The 21200-nt window shown below is 35.5% G+C and overlaps 1 protein-coding gene across 5 annotated transcripts in view; it reads right to left on the reverse strand.

Moving 5' to 3' along the window:
* The window catches only part of ROBO1 (roundabout guidance receptor 1), a 701438-nt gene that overhangs the window by 628313 nt on the left and 51925 nt on the right, over positions 1–21200 (reverse strand). For all 5 annotated transcript variants that reach the window (XM_040566451.1, XM_040566469.1, XM_040566441.1 and 2 more), the window contains exon 2: positions 18915–19055. In XM_040566451.1, the coding sequence (XP_040422385.1) occupies positions 18915–19002 (88 nt within the window). In that variant the 5' untranslated portion in view covers positions 19003–19055. The remainder of the gene's footprint in view (positions 1–18914; positions 19056–21200) is intronic.

A 21200-nucleotide genomic window follows, 5' to 3' on the forward strand; every position in this document is an offset into this window, starting at 1 on the left:
TAGTTAATTTCACAAACATATTTAGTAAACACCTCTCAGCTACTTATGTAGCTGTTTCTCCTTTCCCCTTACTATCCATCCCCATAATACATTTATTTTGTACTCTCTTTGTCCCTATGAAGTTCAGAGAGAAGGGATCCACAGTACAAGTAGTTTGCTGTTCCTTTCAATGGAGGCTAAATGGAAGACTTGGACACAGCTCTTTTACAGAACAGGACACACAAATAAGCTCTGCTCTTCAAAATCTACTCAGCTAGTCACAAAAAAAAAAAATTACTTGATGGACTTTCTGCAGCTAACTTTCAGTCTTGTGCAGTTCCATTAATAACACATCAGCAGAAGCAACATTCAGTACCCAAAAGCAAACCTCAAAAAAAAGTCTTTGTAGAAAAACAGAAATTGAGAGATGATGAAAGATGAAAGGTTGTCTGTACTGAAAACCACCCATCTCCTTCTTTTCATTATCAGCATATTAACTGGGATATTAACTGATTCAAATGAGAGTTTGAAATTTGATGACTCAATTCTGCTATATAATTTTCAGAAATTAGTAACCAATACAGCATTTCATATCCTTAGGAATGGATATGCACTGCTACAGCAAACAACTTCACTGAATTACAGCCCTAACACGGAGATTATATTAGCACCATGCTGGGGCACTGACTCCCATATGTGCAAATTAAAGGGGTTTTTATTAAAAGAGAAAGAAAATCATTCATGCTGAAGTTTGTGTAATAAACAGTATCAAAGGCAGAACAATAATAATATGTATATTTTTACTGTGCCTGCAATGTTGAGTGACATCTATGATTCACAAAGTATGTAAAAATGCAGGAGCAATAAAACACTAACATCAACACGTTGAGTCATTAATCAGAAGATCGATTTATGAGTAGCAATTAATTGTAAAGGATTGTAACCTCCATTGATCCCACAGTCATTCCAGGGATACATCTCTGCATATTTTTACACTCCAAAGGGCACCAAATATATATTTTTTAAACAAGAACAGAAATTTGATTTCTAAATTCCAGTTCATTTCAGTGAGCTATACTTGGCTTTGCAAAATATTGCAGGCCTTTGATAATCCATGCGAGAAAACACAAGTAATTTTGAGAAGATTTAAACGTTTTCATGCCTGGTTGAAAATGTAAGAGGAAAATTAAAAAAACCAAGGTATTAAGAAATGAAACAATATTTTGGAGTAAAATACCTGTATGTATAATTATGCAAATACTATCTGCATGTTCCACAGAGAATTGGGGTATGCTTGTAAAGTTGGAATATGAAGGTTTACTTTCATGCCTATGAAATTATTAGATCGACATTTGATTTTCAAGCAGCATTCAAGATGAGAAAGAATACAAAAGTAGTACTGGAATTTAAATTTAAATTTAGTTTAATTAAAAAGTTTTACATTAGTCATGTTGCTTCTAATTATTACAAAACCCATTTTTTTCCATACCTTTTTTAAAACTCTTCTATGGAGCAACAGGTGTACTCAATGCCTATTTCTATCTATATAGTTTTTTTGTTTGTTTTGTTTAATTTCTATTTATTTTTTACAACTTTAAACCACCAATGTGATTAAACAAAACAGAGCACAAAGCAAAATTTAAAGTGTCATTTGAAATTGAACAATTTGGATTCTTTTCTAACTACCATAAAGAAAATTCCCAGAAAGTTATTAAACTTGATGAATTTGCAAATATAAGAGCAAAGGTAGATTCTTACCCCTTCAGTGCTCTAATCCCATCCTCTACCAAAGCTCTAAAAAAGCTTGGAAAAAGTTCTGTATCTCACACATACCATGTTCAAATTAAGTTCCTTACACCAGCTTTTGAGACAAGCTGTCATACTTTGCCATTCAGTCTGTTTTTCCAAACCCCTCTGCACATTTTTAGTAAGAAAGGTACAACTGGTTGTGGGGCTGCCTTGTAAAATAATCCTGTTACTGTAACACCACGAATTATTATGCTGGCACAACTGAAGTTCATATAGAAACAAACATATAGGGTAAAAAAACAATGCTGTTTTGAAAACCATGCATGGAACCATATCCTCAAGAAGAGATGCATTGTTTTGGTACAAGCAATCAAAATATATAAACTTAACCCGAAAAAGGTTGAGTTTTCTTATACATTTGTTATCACTTAGCATTTTATTATCATAGGATTCTATAAAAGTGCCGAGCAACTTAAAACAGATGTGGATTTCAACTTCCTATCTAAATTAAAATGTATTTGCTAGTGTTATACAAAACTAGGATATTATACATTACTTATTTTTCATTTAAAGAGTAAACTAGAACATGAAACTCAACATTTGGGAAAAGATAGGCTAACAGTTCTATGTAAAAAGCTCATTTTTTTCCCATTCTTTTCTTTTGTATATGTAATAGTGTAAAGTTTATTAACATGGTAGAACACCTCTTTCAGTGCATAGGCTGAACAAACACTGGTCACAATATCTATCTGCAATATTTCATTTTGTTGTCATCTTTAAGACTGTGAACCAATGCTTCATAATGTAGTTACAGCAATGTTTGTTAATAATTTCCTCTAGTAATTCCTATTTTGTTCCCCCTTAAACTACATCCTTAAGCACTTCTTATTTTTTTAATTCCAAGAAGTGGAGAAAAGTAGTCACAAAGAGTAGTACTCTGAAATTTAATCACCTCTCTCTACATACACACTCTGTGACAAAAATAGAATTGTCCTCCAAGCCTGACAGCTGAAGAAGCTGAGGCATCTGAGGAGTGTAAAAAAAGAAATTGCTTTATGCATACTAGAGCAAGTGATGCAAAGGCTGCTTCACAACATTGGTACTACTTTGTACATAGCATACATGTTCCCATCCCAACAGAAAGTGAGAATGTAGTTATTAGCTTGGAGAGCATAGCTGGATTATTTGCCAAGAAGGCTCTTCAGATCTTCTCTAGATGAGATAAAAGGACTTGATATACTTGATCTAACATCAGACACTCACCAGGTATCTATACTGCTTCCTTCTTCAGTCAATGCAGAGACACATGTAGTCACGGAATAATTCAGCCCACTTTAACCTTGGCTGCAGAGGGGCCCACCTCAGATGTCTCCATTTAACATTCAAGCTGGAATGCACTCAGACCCTTGTAACTACTCCCTAATTTATTTCCTCGGGCTTTACTTGGTTGAGCTTTTATGCTTCCTGAGATTGATTAGCTTACAGGCAATGCGCCTGCAGTTAAAACTCTAGGCATAAATCTTTTTCCCCTTCTGAGACCAGAGATGCTTTGGCCCAGCTGCTGAGGCTTGTGACTCATGCTTCAAGACTTCCAGCAGGCTCCTTCCACGGTCCTTTCCAAGAGCATGCTGAAGACTTTGCAAATGGTTTCAAAATTCCTCATTTCTGACAGCACAATGTCCAAACAATGTAATGAAATATATCACGTTTCCACAGCCTCAATTACTAATGAATCCCAAATACTTCCCCCCATTCTGCATTATAGCTTACAAGCCTTCTGCATAATTTGGACTTGCTGCCACAATAGGTTGGGAAAAATACCTTTCCTGTAACATATCATCATTAGGCCTCTCATCAGCTTGACAATGGGAAAGGCCTCATATTTAAACTCTGATGAAGACTTCCATGCCACATCTAAATTAGTGGACATAGCAGTACTTCCTGAGTCTGATTTTTACTTCAGGCAAGTACCAAGGGCCTTTATCCCAGCCTTTAGTTTTCCTGGAAAGAAAACAGGAATGCGTGGGCTACAAGAGAGCCACAGTACTCTTTGCCTTGATCCTTGATTTGGATAATTACATGATGAACACGTGCAAGATAAACAACAGCGTATCCACTATTTAGTCTAGAGGCAGCCCAGTTGTCAAAAGAGAATTAGCAGATGCTAAGGATGGGATTTTACCTGTTCAAAGGTAAATCCAAACTCTTTCTTTAGTGAAGGGAGACAACATACAACTACAGAGGGCAACCCCAAAATGCATCTAGCACACATCCGCTGCACTCTGAACTGCCCCTCCTTATGGGGTTGTTAGAACCCCAGTGATCCACTCAGCTGCAAGCATTTTGAGTCAGATTCTGCATCGGTGAAACTAGTTGGATGGATGAAGAACACAGCATCAAAACAGAGATGAAAAAATTCTGCCCGTTTGACAGGAGTTTGATGAGGCTGGACAGTATGCTGGAGACTTTCACTGAGGGAGAGAATACAGCAATAGAAAGTGCATATAAAGAAAACCATGATTTCCTGTTTTGAGAAGTTACTTGTAAATATTTTTTCTTCTGTTTGCAAATATTTGTGTATTTCTTCAGGTTTTTTTTTTTTTTAAATGAAAGTTACAGTGCTGTTGGGCTGCCATTTCTGAACAATTACATTCAGAGTTCTGCATACAGTAATACTGAAACTTAATTGTGGGTACACCTATTGATTTCTCCCTCCAAATCCTGTAAAAAAAAAAAGTTTAGGCCTATGAATCAGTAGATATGTAAGGAAAAAAAAATGTGATAGAGAATTCCCTATTGTAATATTTTAACATTGTCATAGCACACTATACGCGGAAAATATTTTAACTTTAGAAGTAGTAAATAGAGTTTTTCCTCATGTAAGGTATTATTTCTAACACTATAATGGTGGTAAGGAATGTGGGCCTACCATTCAGAACACCTAGAGTTTCCACAAATTTGGTTCATATAAGATGAGACACAGCAGGTTTCATTTTTTAAAGAATATTTCACACCTTAATAATATTCTATGATGAAACGAGGTGTGAACTACTAACGGCTACCTGCCAGCGGTTTGAAGCCTCTTGTGCAGCAGCACTTAGGAAACCTGTGGCAGCTGTATGGATGGATTCCGGTTCTCTGTACATGCATAGGAAACATGACAGGCAATACAAAAACAGTAGTTCTTAATGAGAGTACCCTGGCTGCAGCCTGGAAGCACTATGCATTCAGAGACAGATATTATAGAAAATGAAATTGTTCCATAAACAATAAGTCTAAAAAAGCACAAGCCCCTATTCTCTTACATTCTCCCATTTGATCCTTCTACGTATTTGTGAAACCCCCTCTGAAATCCTTTCACCAGTGGTTTCCTTTCTCCTCCAGTCCCCCATGCCCTTCTGCATGTCTTTTCCGTTCTTCCTTCCTCCTCTATACTACAAGCCCTCTAGTTACATCTACTCAAACCCCAACACGTACACATCCTGAGCTACACCATGTGCTGATGGCTAGGGGTACTAATCTGGGTCTCTCTCTCTATGCAGCTGCTAATTCCCATATGTATTTTATATCTCCCTGGATTCTCTTTCTCTGTTCCATCACCAAAAAAAAAAAGGTTAATGGATTCCAAGACTACTGGAGGAAGGAGAGTAATTAAAAAAACAAGAGTGGCTGAATTTATTAATGCTCAGACATACCATACTATAAGATAAGCTAAACCAACTTAAAAAGACAACAACACTATATGTGCAGAAAGATTTCTAGCATATGTACAGAACATTATTGTACACAGTAGGGTATCTGCAAAAGGAATTTTAACAATGTGGACAGCATGAAATGATATACAAAACAGGGTAATCTGAGATAAACAGTCTGAGCGTGAGCATTATCAACTGCAACAAAAAAATATTCCTTCACTTAACTGAAATACTGGTGATGAATTCTTCACAACCTAAACGTTTAATTTTGTGACTAATTTTCTTTCATTATAATCCATTCTATTGCATTTCCTTGGCCAGCCCTCTTCCTGTTCTTCATCATGAGGAACTACGCAGCCTCAGAATAGAAGTAGGCAGTCCAGGAGTGATTCCTATCTCCTGGGGCTGAGGAAACTATTGAAGAGCATCCAGTTGGTACCAAGAGTAATCTCAATATGAAAGTCAACACAGCAACTCCTTCCCTGCACTTTACTTTGTAGTCTGAAGGGGGCAGAGATACGGATCTATTTAAACAATTCAACACAGAAAAGCACAAATAGGATACCCGTCTCTGAAGGCACTGAAGGATGAGACCCGGACTTCCCACATTTATTTCCAGGCTCTTACTGCTGCTGGTCCTACAGTAGCAGCCATTCTGCACCAATCCCTCTGTTCTCTTCGTTTTCCTTTCCTTGTCCCACTCTTTTTTTCCATCATGTCAAATTCCACAGCAAAATCTCTGTTTTCCTAATTCATTAATAAAACACCTTCTGACACTTTTCCCACACCTTTTTCATTGAATTGGCTCTTCCGTTCAGCAGCTCTCTCTTGGGAATTTATTTTGTATCACCTTAAGAGAATGAAGGATTGGGTAATCTTCCTGATCTCTCTCCAAAGTCCAGTTCCTATTCTTCATAAGCAATGATCACAGAGAAATTCTTGCTCATCATTTCCAGTCTAAGAACTTTGAAAGAATTTCTTACAAATTCCAATGTGTCAAAACCAGCATCAGCTGCTGAATCTGAAATTTCAGGGCCTTATACAACTTATAAATTTGAGTTAAGTTTTCAAAGAGCTGTCAGTAAGATGTCAAGCAAGTCTCACTGCTGAATTTCAAATTCCTGCACCAAGATGTTAGCTGTGTACTAACAAGGGCAAAAAAAATAAATAAATTTGTTTTATCTGATCTTTCCTTTATCTATCTATCTCTATATATATCAGAACCATTTCCCTTACATTAAACAAACACAGGAATTTGTATTCCTTGGAAGCACAGAAAAGTTCAGTCCAAAATAATTAAGCTAGTCAGAAGAAAGTTCCCATTATTAGGACCTATAAATCATATAGCCATGTTCATTGCTTTATCATTACTAAAACCCGAAATAAACTTTCCAATGATTGAGAACTTTGCTGTATATTTGTAACTGAACAGGAAAAAAAATAAAAAAATAATTCCAGAAGTATAAAAGCTTCACGCTACTCCTACATACTCAACTTCTTTACATAAACAGGCTAAAATCTCTCCGTAGTCAAAAGAAAAATAAAACAAACACAGAAATATCCATGAGGTAGGAGCAGTTCTGCAGAGAAATGGCATTATTTCACAACCAGAAAATGAAAAATGATGAAGCAAGTACAACAGAATATTTTCTGATGTACCCCTATGAGACTGAATAAAGACATATACTAAAGACTAAAATAGGAAGTAAGACGAAGTTTTCACCAGAATCACTTAACTCTTTAATTTGACACAAGTCAATTCATAAGCAAGTTTTAACGGTGTCTGCAAGTGTCCCATGGCCATTAAGTGGAATTTGTTAATTTGGCTCTGTAGCGTTAAAATATTGTTTATCCTTTGCTATGTACATGAATGCCTATGTCATCTATTACAAAATGGATTTCACGCAATCAGCCTAGAATGAAACTGGAACAGTTTTACTCTAGAATTTCCTTTAGTTTCCAAAAATGTGGAAATGCTCTTTCATCAATTTTAAACATATTACTGATGTTGCCATGTCTAATATAGCTGCTTTTGGTCTTTTTTGAAAAGAGGATATACTAGTTAGTTTATTTTTAATAATCAAGATTCTGTCAGTCTTTCTGAAGGAGCAAAACAGACTGTTCTGCAAATGCTGACCAAGGGTTTTCTCTCAGTTCTTGCAAGGTGACTGTAATGTAGATTGATTGGAATTTCTGCAGTAATAGAAAGGTTAAATATTTCAAATGAGAGCTCAAAGCCAACTTGACACTGACTGAATACTTTCATAAGGTATGACTGACCTCAAACCATCCTTTTTCTCATTGCACTTAATTCCTTTGAAATACTAGATGATTCAGACTTTCCTGCTACAACATGCACAACTATTTCTTCTAATGTTTCTGTTAAAAAGCCCTCTGTATAGTCTTTCAAAAAACACAGGAGACAAAAAAAAAGGAAGGAATATTTCTGAAAAAAAAATCAGAAATTAGAGGCGTATTTCATTCACAAGCCATATTATAATTTTAAAAGTGTCTACAATACGATAAAACATCATCAAGTCTCACAAGAAAAGCAGTAGGAAATAAAGACCGCAGACAGTGAAAGAACTGTCAGTGTAAAGTCAAGGTCCCAAGCTTTAAATAAACTAGCTCAGGTCCCACAAGTAATCTAGCCATGACAGCAGAGAGCTCAATTCAGGTAAGCTGTGTGAATGTGGGAGGAGACAAACTTAAAGTTAACATTTTGGCCTCTCTATACAGTAAGCCCTTTCACAGACAGTGAAATTTTGAAAAAGATGTGTTTTAAAGGAATGGAAAAGAAACAAGGAAGGTAGACAGTAATCACTGTCTTCTTCTTACACCTAAGTTTTCTGTATTTTGAGCGCTAAGTCAGGATAGTCTGCATTTTTTGAAAATTTAGGACAGAACACCATGGGATTCAAGCACCTCTTTTGATCTGTGTATCTGAGACTAATCCAAATTAGCTTGTTCATGGCATATGTTAAAACAAAGGTAAAGAATCTGTATTCCCTGCAACAGCTCCAGCCTAAACATAGAATCAGAAGCCCCCATGAGTGATACGTCAGAAGCAGGCCACCGCAGTGCTGACATTTAAGGATAGATACTATCTTCTCTGTGCAACGTTGACTGAAGTTAACCTAAAGCTTACCATAGAGCCATTCACAAGTATTTGAGATTATAAACAAATGAAAAAGTGAAAGATAGAAGTATGAGATGTTATAAACTGGTGATAAACACAAAAGAAATAGTAAAATATAGGAAAACTTCTATACAGATTCATTATTTTCTAGTTCCCATTTGTTTATCAGAGAACAGATTAAAGAGGCAACTGAACATAATCAAGCAATGACTTAGTTCTTATCTAACCACCTATACACTCTTGATGAACCCAAAATGTCCCAGGTCCTCAGTGGAAAATAGTATCATGAACATCTGCAGGCTTTAACCTCTGTTCGCACCAATTCTGAATTAACAGAATGCATAGTCCTGATCTGTAGCCAGACAAAATGCAGCTTATCAGCTACCATCTGTAAACAAACATGCACTTAGAGATGTGGCAAAAGGAGACGATGGAAACGAACTGATCAAATTGGCCATGGGTACCACGCTTTTCAAAACTGTGATGTTTATGTGTTACAGGCCAAATCAGCAAAGAACCTTAAGTATACAGCAAATTTCAAGTATTAACTCTCAGAAATTTTACTGTAACATATGATTAAAGAAGACATGATTAAACATTAATTTCAAAACATGCAAGTCATCAACTTTATGCATGTGGTGCCATGTTTTTAGATGAAAGATACTAAATATAGTATGTTTTCTGAAATAGTACTGTACATGAACAAAATCTTTAATTTTACACCTAAACATTTAACTCTTAAGTGCCAGACGGACATACAGTGAACAGGAAATTGCTTAATCTTACTTAGTAGGGAGTGCTGTATGTAAATAAAATCTTGAAGGGCATAACTGCAAATAAAGAGAGAGAGGAAGATGACAAAAAGCAGCACATCCTTTTGTTGGGTACCATTAGCTGCCTTTTTATTTTCATATATTAAAAGCGTGACCTTGGAGGTCACATCAGCTGCATGTCAAAATGAAATAGACATAAACCTCAGTCATTTATGATCTGATTTAAAAAGCAAGTTCTAAACAATATCATTAAATTTTATCCTTAGGGAAATGTATGTGAGGATTAAGAAAAAAAAAAGTCACCCAAAACGTAATTAAAGAAATGTCTAAACATAGGAACTTAACAGTAAATGACTAACCGGATGTGCTTCACAGCACTGTTAAAGGGTTTTTTTTTTTATCTTCATGGTAGTCTGTAAGAATACCCTAAGCAAAAATCATTTTTAAAGGATAGGTGGCTCTTTGTTTTCATACAACAGAGGAAGGTAGGTTGACTGATCTAGTAGTAACATACAAAGAACATTTGACATGCTATTTTGACAATTACTGTACAATAATTAATGTATGAAAAATATTTATGCTGTTATTAACAATAATACACTTTTAAAATAGCTAGAATAAAGAACACAGCAACTAATCATATACATATTGCTGTACTGATAACGTGATGATGTATATAAATACTTAAAAAAAGATGTTAGTGTCAATCTAACAGTTAAGGGTGAGAAATATCTTAAAATATGACTTGCTTGCTTTCACCGGTTGCACTATGATTTAAAATTCAGATTAAACAGAAGGTAGTAATTTCCTGTGAATCTAGTGCAAAAATAAGGTGGATAAAGTGGCAGTCTCTGAAAAAAGGATATTTTTTTTCAATATGCAGATACAGGTGTATATAAACCACCCTTTGTCAAGGCAGAAATTGTGCAAATACATTTGACACTTATTAAAATATTTAATAAAGCATCCCTAGACACCCTATTATACAGTGCTGAAAATAAATTAGCAAGTATAGATGTGCCTGCGGTAACACCTTGAATAATGATAAGTGTGAAAACACCCTTGTAAATTGTTACATTCTTTTACTGATATGACTGAAATTAGTTTTATAATTGATGTTAAAGACATTAAGTTGCTTTGAAGGTTTAACAGCTTCATCACCTAAATAAAAATTAGATTCAATAGAGACTATGTCATTTTGTGTTGTACATTTGTAACCAACGATTAATCTCAGGACAATTGATAAATCATGTAAAAATATTGTATCCTTGTTAGTTTTAATTTAGGTAGAACAAGTTCTGGTCAAAATTATGTTTCCATTATCTATAAATATATATATAGTGTTTGTGCCAGATTCTTCATTAACTGCACGAAACACAGTCTTTACAGTAGAATTCAAGCAAATGCGTTCTTAGATTATTATATGCAAACATCTGTACAGTAACCTTGCTACCAATTTTGGAGCGCCACAAGACTAAGAAACCGTGAGTTTGTAATGCCTATAAGAGATATTCAAGGCCTGACTGTCAGTCTTATAATTAATATATTTTATCTCTAAAACGTAGAGCTTCAAGTAAGACTATTTCTGAAGCAAACAATGAGTATTTACCAGCAATTTTACCAATAAAAGCATCAGAATCCAGTCTACAATTTAGTTGTTGTTGTTATTATTATTATTATTTTTTTAAAACAAAATCTCAAGCAGTGGCCAATCAAATCCATACCAAAAAGAAAAGATTCCCTACTCATTATATATATCGAAACTTTTTTTCTCAAGAGCTTGACTGTCGTTGTGGACATATTTTCTTATTATTTATCTTTTAATTTTAGTGGATACCCTTCCCAAAACTTTGCTTTTGAGATCAGTTCTGGAAAATATTCCTTCACTATATTCAGAACAAGTAGACTATCTCTGTGTTTGAGGATAACCACAGACAGGGATTTTGGTCGAGGGGGGCGGGGAGAAATGCATCTGTGATTACATCCTCAAGAAGTAGGAGAAAAAGGGAAACAAAGCAAAGTGCCCCCTTCTTACATATACACAGAAGCTGCTTAGAGAAGGGTCTACCTCCAGGCACAATAAGAGCAGGCTGTATCATCTAACCTCTATCAGTCAATCTAGAACAGTGCCACTTTCTATTAACCAAGCAATAGAGGAACTAAAATTACTTATATTGGTCTACGCAAGTCACTCAGTTTGCTCCAGTGCATTTTGATGACTTAATTAGGAAGACGGTGCAGCACATGTGCTTTTCTAGCCAGGTTCAACACAAAGGCCACAACATCAAAGCAGAATACGTACGCGTTCTACACCTAGATTGAAAATACGGATTTCTTCATTAAGTGCCTTGCAGATTACTGATTACTGTGCCTCTTCGTTTGTCTCTGTATGTTCAGACAATTAAATAAAGTGTCATGTTTTATTTCTTTCTTTCTAAAGGCTAATAAAGGAGCCATGAGTTGAAGTACAGCTGGCAATCTTTTTATTTATTAAGACCTCAGTGTACACAGAGACAATCTCTGGGAGGCAAGGCACGTGCTGGGATTTTTTTTTTTCTCCCCTTCAACATTAGTCCTCTTTCAAGGCACAGCATTTCTAGTAATAGGAATTCCAAACCTTTGTCATACTCCCAAGAAAGGAGAGGAGGCAAACAAACAAACAAACAAAAAGGCATAAAAAAATTCAGGTGAAACCATAAAGCCAAGGAATGAGAAATAATCTGAGAACTTTGAACATGTGCTTATGTCAATCAAAGTCAAAAAGATTGGTAACTGACAAAATTGTAAAAATCAGCTGGCGTATGTCAGATAGACTCAGAAGAATTTTAGTCACAATATTTAAAATTAAGAAAAAACTGCTATGTGTTTTTAGCTTTCTTGCTTCTATCAGCAGAGACGGATGACTAGGTAAATTACACATCATTACGGAGGTAGATTAACTGAAAACAGTGTAATGATTACCATACAACAGTATATACAGCTGCCATTTTATGATAACAAGAAATGATTATCTCTTGTGTTTTTAAGTAATCCGTTTTGTACCATAATAACAGAAATTATACACAGTGATATCACTCCTGATATCATTTCATGGAAACACCATAACGTTTCCTTGATAACAAATACATTATAGCATAACAATGTGATCTAGCATTAATTTATCAGTGTTGGGATATAAAAACATTTTTCAAATATTTTGCAAGGATGATGTATTAACCTGCACCTCACAGAAAAATGAATACTCCATGATGCAAAATGTCCCTTGAGTAAGGAGTTATCAGCTGATACCTGTATGTAGTTATGCACACTTACAAACGTGTATACACATGCATACACATACATGGTCAAATTAGATGACTTCAGCTGGTACTGCTTCCTCTCCACAAAAGGTTGCAGTACAGTTTGCGCTAGGAACATACAAAACAAACCTGGAGTTTACAAGAGCACAGATACCATTTTTTCCTCTATGTTTTGTTTTTTATTTTGTCTATTTTATTAAACACTTTTACTGTAAGGTTTATCTTTCAAAGGGATAACTAAAAGGTGTGCAGGTTTGCAGGCTTTTCTTGTTTTGTGGGTTTTATCTTTTATCTTTTTTTTTTTTTTTTTAAATGTCTGTGTTGGTTGGAAGGTGGTGAGGTATTTGTTTCTAACCTGGTTTGAAGAATATTTTGTCTGCTTCATGTTGATTGGATGCAGATGACAGAAACAAATCTTCCCACATGTTTCTTGACCTCTGCAAGGCCTAAACTGCCTGACTACTCTCTCTGAATTTGACCTTTGAATACCACTATCCACAAACTTAGAGGCACTTACTAATGAAAACGATACATTAAATCATCATCCCTTGCTATGCATCACTTCCAGATGCATTAATCAAAGTTATATTAAATTAGGATCACAAAAATGTAATTTATAGCCAAGACTGACGTATCATAAAGCTTGTGAACACAAAATTACTGCAGAACGTGCACCAATATATGGCATTTCTAGCTGCTACAGTTTGTCAACAGAACAGCCATGCCAAGAGTGGAACAGAAAAATGGGACGGAGTCCAGAGGAGAGCCTCTAGAATGATCAGAGGGCTGAGACATACGAAAACCTGGGAGAGGCTAAGAAAATGGGTTGGTTTAGCACATAGAAGTCCAAGGGAGGAGTCTGTAATTAGACTTCAGCTACCTTACAGAAAGTTTCCCAAAAGCGAACGCCAGACTCTCCTTCAGAGGTGAGCAGTGAAAGGACAAGAGGCAAGATCACAAAATACAATATGAGAAGTTCCAGCTGGCTCTAAGGGCGGGGGAAAAAAAAAAAGTGTCCAAAAAAGGTTATGATATTTCCATCCCTGGAGATGTTCAGCACTCAGCTAGACAAGGCCTTGTGCAACCTGATTTAACTCTGAAGACAACATTGTTTTGAGGGGAAAAAAAAATCAGACTAAATGACCTCCAGATGTGCCTTTAACCGAAATTTTTGCATGATTCCATGAGTGTGCCTACATATCAGAACTATACACTTTCATTTTTGTACATATGGCTTTAATCAAAAGTAGCTAAAAGTTAACTTCATTTTGGCTCAGATTCAACTACAGAATAAGTGAAGTTTATATGGAATTTGGGGACCTATATTTAAAAATTTAACCCTGTAAAATCATGGCCTTCCATATTTAGAATTAATATTCTCCAAGGAATTTAAGCCGTGCTCCTGAGAAGGCTCAGATTTACATATGTTGTGAGTTTTTTGGCATCTATCCTCTGCCTTATTTCCCCATTGACCTACAAACGAGGCTTTCCTGTTCAGGTACTCTGAAATGTTTATTGGCTCATCACAAAATAAGTATGAACAATCATTACTTTAAACCAATAGAAAAATATAACCAACAACACTGCCATCTTTGTAAATATCAGCTCAGCTGCTGGATAACTTGCTCAGAACGGGTGAAATTTATGCTCAGGTATTTCCCAGCTGAAGGAATTTAAATCCACACATTCTACTCTTTGAAAAAGTATCAAGGGAGTACTTTTAAGGTCACTCTTAATTTCCTTAGCTCAATGAGTCTTCACTGTTCCTTTGCAACTTCACAAACAGGGGCTTGCATGGAATCTGAATCCAATTCTTTTTGCCTCTGAGGCTATGTCAAAAGACAGGCAATAAGTAAACTGTGGACTAGGTTGGTTCAAACTTTTCATATTTTAACATTACCCTCAGAAATATCTGCAAAATCATAAAGTCAGATACATTCTTCAAGTGAACTATTCAATGCCTTACTCAGATCACAGATTTATTTTGGATATTTGATTGAAAATTAATTCAGGCACGTTAAAAGCACAGGAGAATTTGTGTGTGTACACTACATTATAAAAGATGGTCATGATCTTTATTAAGCAGCAAATGAAGATCTTTCAGTGCTAGGAACCATTTTTTTCAGGGCAACTTCAGAGTTTGAAGGGACACAAGAAAATCGAATTTCTTGTCAGAATGTATAAAACGCTTAGAAACCTGGAGTACCATATTCAGATAAAATTTAGTAGTTTGACAAGCAGGTAACAAAGGGAACCTGCAAATCTGTAAGCTGTTTTCACTAGCCAGATCACAGATTCTTGAGGATTGAAAAGTTAAGTGATTTTGAAAAAAAAAAAATCACACCAAATAACTTCGTAGAAAAGGCAGACCTGAAGAGTGACTTACATTCCTGGGTTATGATTAACTTGATGAAAGCTCTTAGATAAAAGCTTTAGATTCCAAAAATGACAGCTTACACCTCAGCATGGCTTTAAAGGTAGGCAAAAAGTGCCTACTCTGGTTAAAAGTTAGAGGTAATGAAAAAAGAATATTTGCATTTCTGAAAGTTTCATTATGTTTAATAACTGTCTCCTGTTGAAAGAGGTAAACAAGCTAGGGTAGTGAACACATTTTCTCCAATGTTGCATTAGCAAGCCAAGAAATGTTCAGGAATAGAAGATTTAAAATATTCTTGTTTACTTCAGGAGAGGTCAAATCCTGAGTTGCTTCTCTTCAGGACTTTGGTAGGCTTCTATGATTATCAGAGAATGTTGTTTGTTTTTTTCGTTTGTTTCAAAGTTTCACTAGTGAAACATCTCTCAAATTTACATTCTGTTGCGTATATTTTATATATATTACACTTTGTTGTTTATATGTATCTCCTAAAGGAGAACTATTTCCTGGAGAAAAGAAATACACTTCACATTTAAAAATCAAAACAGGTATCTGAAAAAAATAATAAAAAAACACTTTTTTACTTGAAAACGATGAAAATGCCAGGTTTCTAGTACATTAGTATTTGTTCAAGTACTGGGAGACAGTATGTGTAGACCATGGAGGTCCACAAGCTTCTACCAAAATCTCAAAAACCTGGGTTCAAAAGAAGTTTTCTCCTCATCCTCCTCTCTCTAAGATCTACAAGAATTCTGTTATAAAAATCTACCATTAAATCTACCAAGAGCATTCAAAATTTGTCATTATGTGGTTTTACGAGGCTTTCGTTGTCCAGGCATCTCTGTAAAGCTCAAGCACTAACTTGATACCACATATCTAGCCTCTGTTCCAGTTCAGATGGATGGCACTTCCACAGTACTCCCTGCTTAAAGTAAGGATCCCTAGCCCAGCCAGGTCCATGAGGAATGTTCCTACTGTTTTTGTTATCAGACCACAAACCTGAAAGCTTGTTCTCACCTTTATAAAAGAAAACTGGAAAAACAAACAAAAAAAACCAAGCATCCCAATTTAAATTATTAGTCTTTTTCTGCATGTGGGTTTTGTAGTTCTTCTGTTGTTCTTAAATATTTTTGACAATGTAGTAACTGCAAACTTTAAAACACTTCAATGATTTAACTGAAAACATAAAGCTCGATGCATGCATTTAGACAAAATATAGCATTAGTTAATGTCAAGTTTTCTTAGATCAGTGCACTTTAAAATCATCAAAATCAACTATGAAGTTATCCAGCTTTTAAATACGCAAGGCAACTCGAAAGAAAAAAAATCACATCTTTCCCAGACAATGTTCAACCCCTGATTAAATAAAGATATGCCAAGGCAGAGATACTTTATGCCTCAGGAGACAGCCATAGTGGAACTGAGAGTGTATTTTATATGTGAATTAGAGGTAAGATGTAATGACATGAGATGAAAGACTCAGCCGTGATTTTAATAAAGGGGGGAGACAGTACTTCCCTGTGGACCCCATATGCAAAAGAGTGAGACTCAACAAGAATATATGAAAAGATTCAGTAAAAAAAAAAAATGCAATAAATGTTTCAAAGTTGTAAGACCACCATTAAAGTTCATCACATTTTACTGAAGTCAAGAATTCCAGTTCTGAGGGTAAACTTTAACACTTTTCTGATGGTTTGTCACATGAAATTACAGCTATGTCACCAATAAGCTGGAACCATTTTTGATGTCTAGATTTGGAAGGTTTGAAACAATAAAATTTTTAAGGAGTTCTATAATGTGAAAAGTAACCTGAAAATTATTTCATTGAATCTGATGCTTTGAAAGCAAGTTTTCTTACTGAAACAAAAAAAATACTTAAATTAGTAGTACTAAGATCAGACACATTTTAGCTGTTTAGTGCTTTTAGTAATCCTCAGAAAAAGCTGTTATGTACTGTTATATTGAGATACAATAATATCCAATATATTGTTATTGAGATATAATATCTTGATATCTAAGAATGTGAATATCAAATATTGAATATCCAAGATGTGATATCTAAGAATCCACCCCACCCCCATTGCAGGGGGGTTGGAACTAGATCATTTTTAAGGTCCCTTCCAACCCAAACCATTCTACAATGATTCCATGAATACAGAAAAAATCCAAAGAAGTATTATCATCTTTATTTTCTCCCCATTAAATAGAGGAAAAACTTTCAGATTTTGCACAGTTCTTTCTGCGCATTAAAAAAAATAGGAGAGACTTGCCTTTGTAAGAAAGTCATGAAAAGAACAAAATGAATGCGATGAACTGCTTGAAGGAAAAAAAAAATCCTGCTTTATTTGATCTTTTGTGATAATCACACTTCTGGCACCCTGCCAGCTAGTCTGAGCGCACTGATGTCTGGCCAAGCAGAGTAATCTCTTGGTTCAAGTCTAGGGTCTGTGATGAAAATTACAAAGCAGGGACAAAATCAAAATGCCACCTGTGATTTTATTCTGAAACTAATTTGACGGAAAAAGTAATACAATGCCAACAGCCTTTTTAGTAGTGTCTACAAAACTATGACTAAATTGAAACCAATGAAAGCAGATAGAGGTAGCTATCATGCAAATACATTTGGATCTGCAGGCATTCCTTTTAAAAAGAGCAGATGTCTTTCTGACAGGTAAATTGCTTTGAAATGATTTTTGAAGTCTGAGGTCAAACTTTTAAAATGATAATTTTAACTTACATCTTCCCTTATTCTGGAGTCTTTTTGCTTCTCCTACATAATGCATTTGAAACCAACAAAATCAGAAAGAAAAAAGGTATCATTTCATTTTCTTAATTTACTTTCCATGAGCCACCATTCATTATAGGTCAAACCAACCCTTGAAGGAAAAACCTTTTCCTTTCTCTTTCTATTGAGTAGTCTATATTTGAACTAGCTGCCTACAGATATACGGAGAAGAACTGTATATACAAAAAAAATCTGTATGCACAGTGTATTCAAGTTAGAAATCCAGCCAATAAAGTTGTCTACATTATTCAAATCCAAAAAGGGGAAAAAAAAACACCAAAAAATCATTGTGTCACTTTTTTTTTCTTTTAATATGTCTACTGGGTCTTCCTACATTTTAATGAATAAACACCCATTATTAGCAGCACTGAACAAAACTTGAGTCGTCATGAATCATTTTCAATATTTATTACGGAAAAACTCAAAAGCTGTTTTTACCCATTTATTCTGAAGAGGAAAAAAAAACAAAACTGTTTCCTCCATTTCCTCCATTGCTTCAATTAAAAAGAAAAAAAAAACACTGCTCACTGCAGCAGAGTGATACTGGTTAGCTATCTATTTCACCACCTCCCCTTTCAAGCTGGACAGCATTTTGCTGATTTTGTACACACTTACTACTCTTCTCTGCACGAAGAAGACTTGCCACATGTGGACAGAAGCACAGTTACCAATGTCTCGAATTTCACCAAAAACACCGTATTTCAGCTATTTCACATTTATAGTGGCCTGCTATTTTCCTCCTTCAGCAAAGATCTCTATAGATTTCCTATTCTCTTTGATCTTCAAGTCTGTTCTGCACTCTGTACTTCCTCCCCCTGCCAAAAGTGCTAATCAAAGGAAAGTTTTAATAGCCACCTTATTCTTCTCATACTTTGATTTTCAGGCCACTCCTTTTCTATATTGTCCTTTATAATCGAAGCAAAAAATTCACTGCAGCACAGACACTACAGCACTTATTAAATTATGTTTGCAATATACAGTTATGTACATAAATTTCTGAACTTACCCCCCCACACACACGGAAAGAAATCTTTATGTATATACATGCACATATTCACAGTGACATCATAAAAACGTTTTGTAAAAATACGAACATTCATGTTTAAATAAAAGGTACCTACCTGGAATAAGCTGACCCAGTAAGTGATGACATCTGGAAAGGCTGCATGCAGCTACTATGACCAAAAAAGGATAATGTTTCCATTTCATGATGTGTCCTTCTTTGCATTACACCAGCTCAGCAGTACTAACGTAAATGTTACCTGCAATAAGCAATGGAAATATGAACAGATGAATTAATGATAATTTAAGTTACTTCCAAATATTTTTCCCAGTATGATTTTGTCAGGTGTGCTGGTTTCAGTACAGTCAACCACAAAAGCCAAATTTTCTAACAGTTAGGAAGCTATAAGCCACAACCAGAAATATATTAACTATCCTTGCAGAGCAGACAACCCCTAAAAGGATGTTTTAAAGCAGACACAAGGAGACCCAACATATATTTTGAAGTGCTGCATGCTCTTTGGTTATGATGCAAACCGAGTTATTAAAGAGATGGGATAATTCAGTGTAGTTATATGTAAACACTTGCCTAAACTTAAAAACATCCTACAATAGCATTCAGCTTTGTAAAAAAAGCAGGGTTAAAACTTCGGACCAGTCCTCATCTTATGACATGATATTTTGGCTGAATGAGGATGAGGGATAATTTCACCCAGTAATGACTTCACCTGTTAAGGTATCTTTTGTGTGAGTTTGTGTTATTGAGGGCAGATTTTTTCATTTGACTACCAGTAAAATTGAATCTTATGAAGAAAGAAAATCTTTTGAATCATAATGTGATTTTCACACTAATTTTTCTGACCACTACAACTGTAGATTGAGAAACATTTACAAATCCATCACTGCTTAAAAATAATTACTGCTCCTCCTATTCATTTTCTTGCACTTCAGCTATATTGGTGCTTAGGTCTTGTTTACAGTACACATATCTGTTCACAATGCCTTTCCTTTACGGGTTTCTGAAAAACTTAGTGTTCTTTAAACAATCATAGGCTTCTGAAAAACATCTTATGTTTTTAAAAAGATCTCTTTAAATATATGCAATCTTTAAACAAATACAACAGTTTCACTGCATCGTTTTGTTTCTTTGATTTTGACAAGGGCCTCAATGCAGTCATGCATTTCAGTTTGTAATGTCCTATACATTGTATAATATCTGGGGTTCACATCAAGTTCTGGTGATAAAAGAGATGATATTTCAAGTGTTTGTCAAGTTACATATCACTCACAACTGCCTGACCCTAACCAACAATTGGGGACTGCTGAACACAATTGCAGCCTACCTATTGACTGTCTCATGCAGTTCTATTCCAATAATAAATAACAACATTGGACCTTGATAACATCACACCTGCGCTTTTCATTTCTCTCTCCTTGTACTTGTTCCATCTGCAGTTGAGAGGTTTGGATCAGGATCAGCAGACAATCATAACAAGGTTGTGAGAGGGTGCTAAGAAGATGGATCCAGGCTCTTTTCATAGGTGCCCAGTGCCAGGGCAAGAGGCACAAACTGGAACACAACAGGTTCTGTCTGAACATCAGGAAGCACTTCACTATGCAGGTGATGGAGCACTAGCAAGGACTGCCCAAAGATGCTGTGGAGTCTCCCTCCTTGGAGATATTTAAAAGCCACCGAGACATGGTTGAAGCTGGAGCAGTGACAAAATTGCAGTGCTATCAGTCACTTGTTCAGTCTGCTGGGACAGAATTTGCAGCAGTAGGCTTTATATTTAATGACTGCAGATAGAAGAGTTATATCATTACTGTGAATATTTGGTAGTTTGGGATGTTCAAAAATGCATAAATGAGTTAAATTAGAATAGATTCAATCACTTGGTCATGTTGCATTTTACATTTGATTATTGTGCTACACCTGGACTTCTATTATCTTAGCAACCAGAACTAATAATACTCCATTTCCTACTACTACTATTACTTAAACCCTACAAAATATTTTTTCTTCCTTTTTTCTCACTTTTCCTGCACTGGACACCAAAACCCAGTTCCTTCTCTCCCCTGCAATCAATGGCCAAGCTGCTGTTGCAAGCCGCTCTAAATGCCGTTTGTAATGTGACTGAAATGAAGAATTGCAAATTCAGGCCTTCAGAATATCGATCTCTTTCTCTGTGTGGTAGTACAGGCTTGCTTTATGAAGCTGTTTACCATATGGGATTCAGATTCCCATAGTTTTTGCATCTGCATTTTCAAGTTGCGTATGTAAAACTCAACGCTGCTTCTGATGCAAAGCTGATGAGGCAGCCCATTGAACTAAGTTCACCAAACAAAAAAATAACACTTTCAGATTAGGATGTACTTTGCCATTATAATGTGAGGTGCTCATACAA

The sequence above is a fragment of the Cygnus olor genome, chromosome 1 (genome assembly GCF_009769625.2).
Source record: "Cygnus olor isolate bCygOlo1 chromosome 1, bCygOlo1.pri.v2, whole genome shotgun sequence".
NCBI classification, from domain to species: domain Eukaryota; kingdom Metazoa; phylum Chordata; class Aves; order Anseriformes; family Anatidae; genus Cygnus; species Cygnus olor.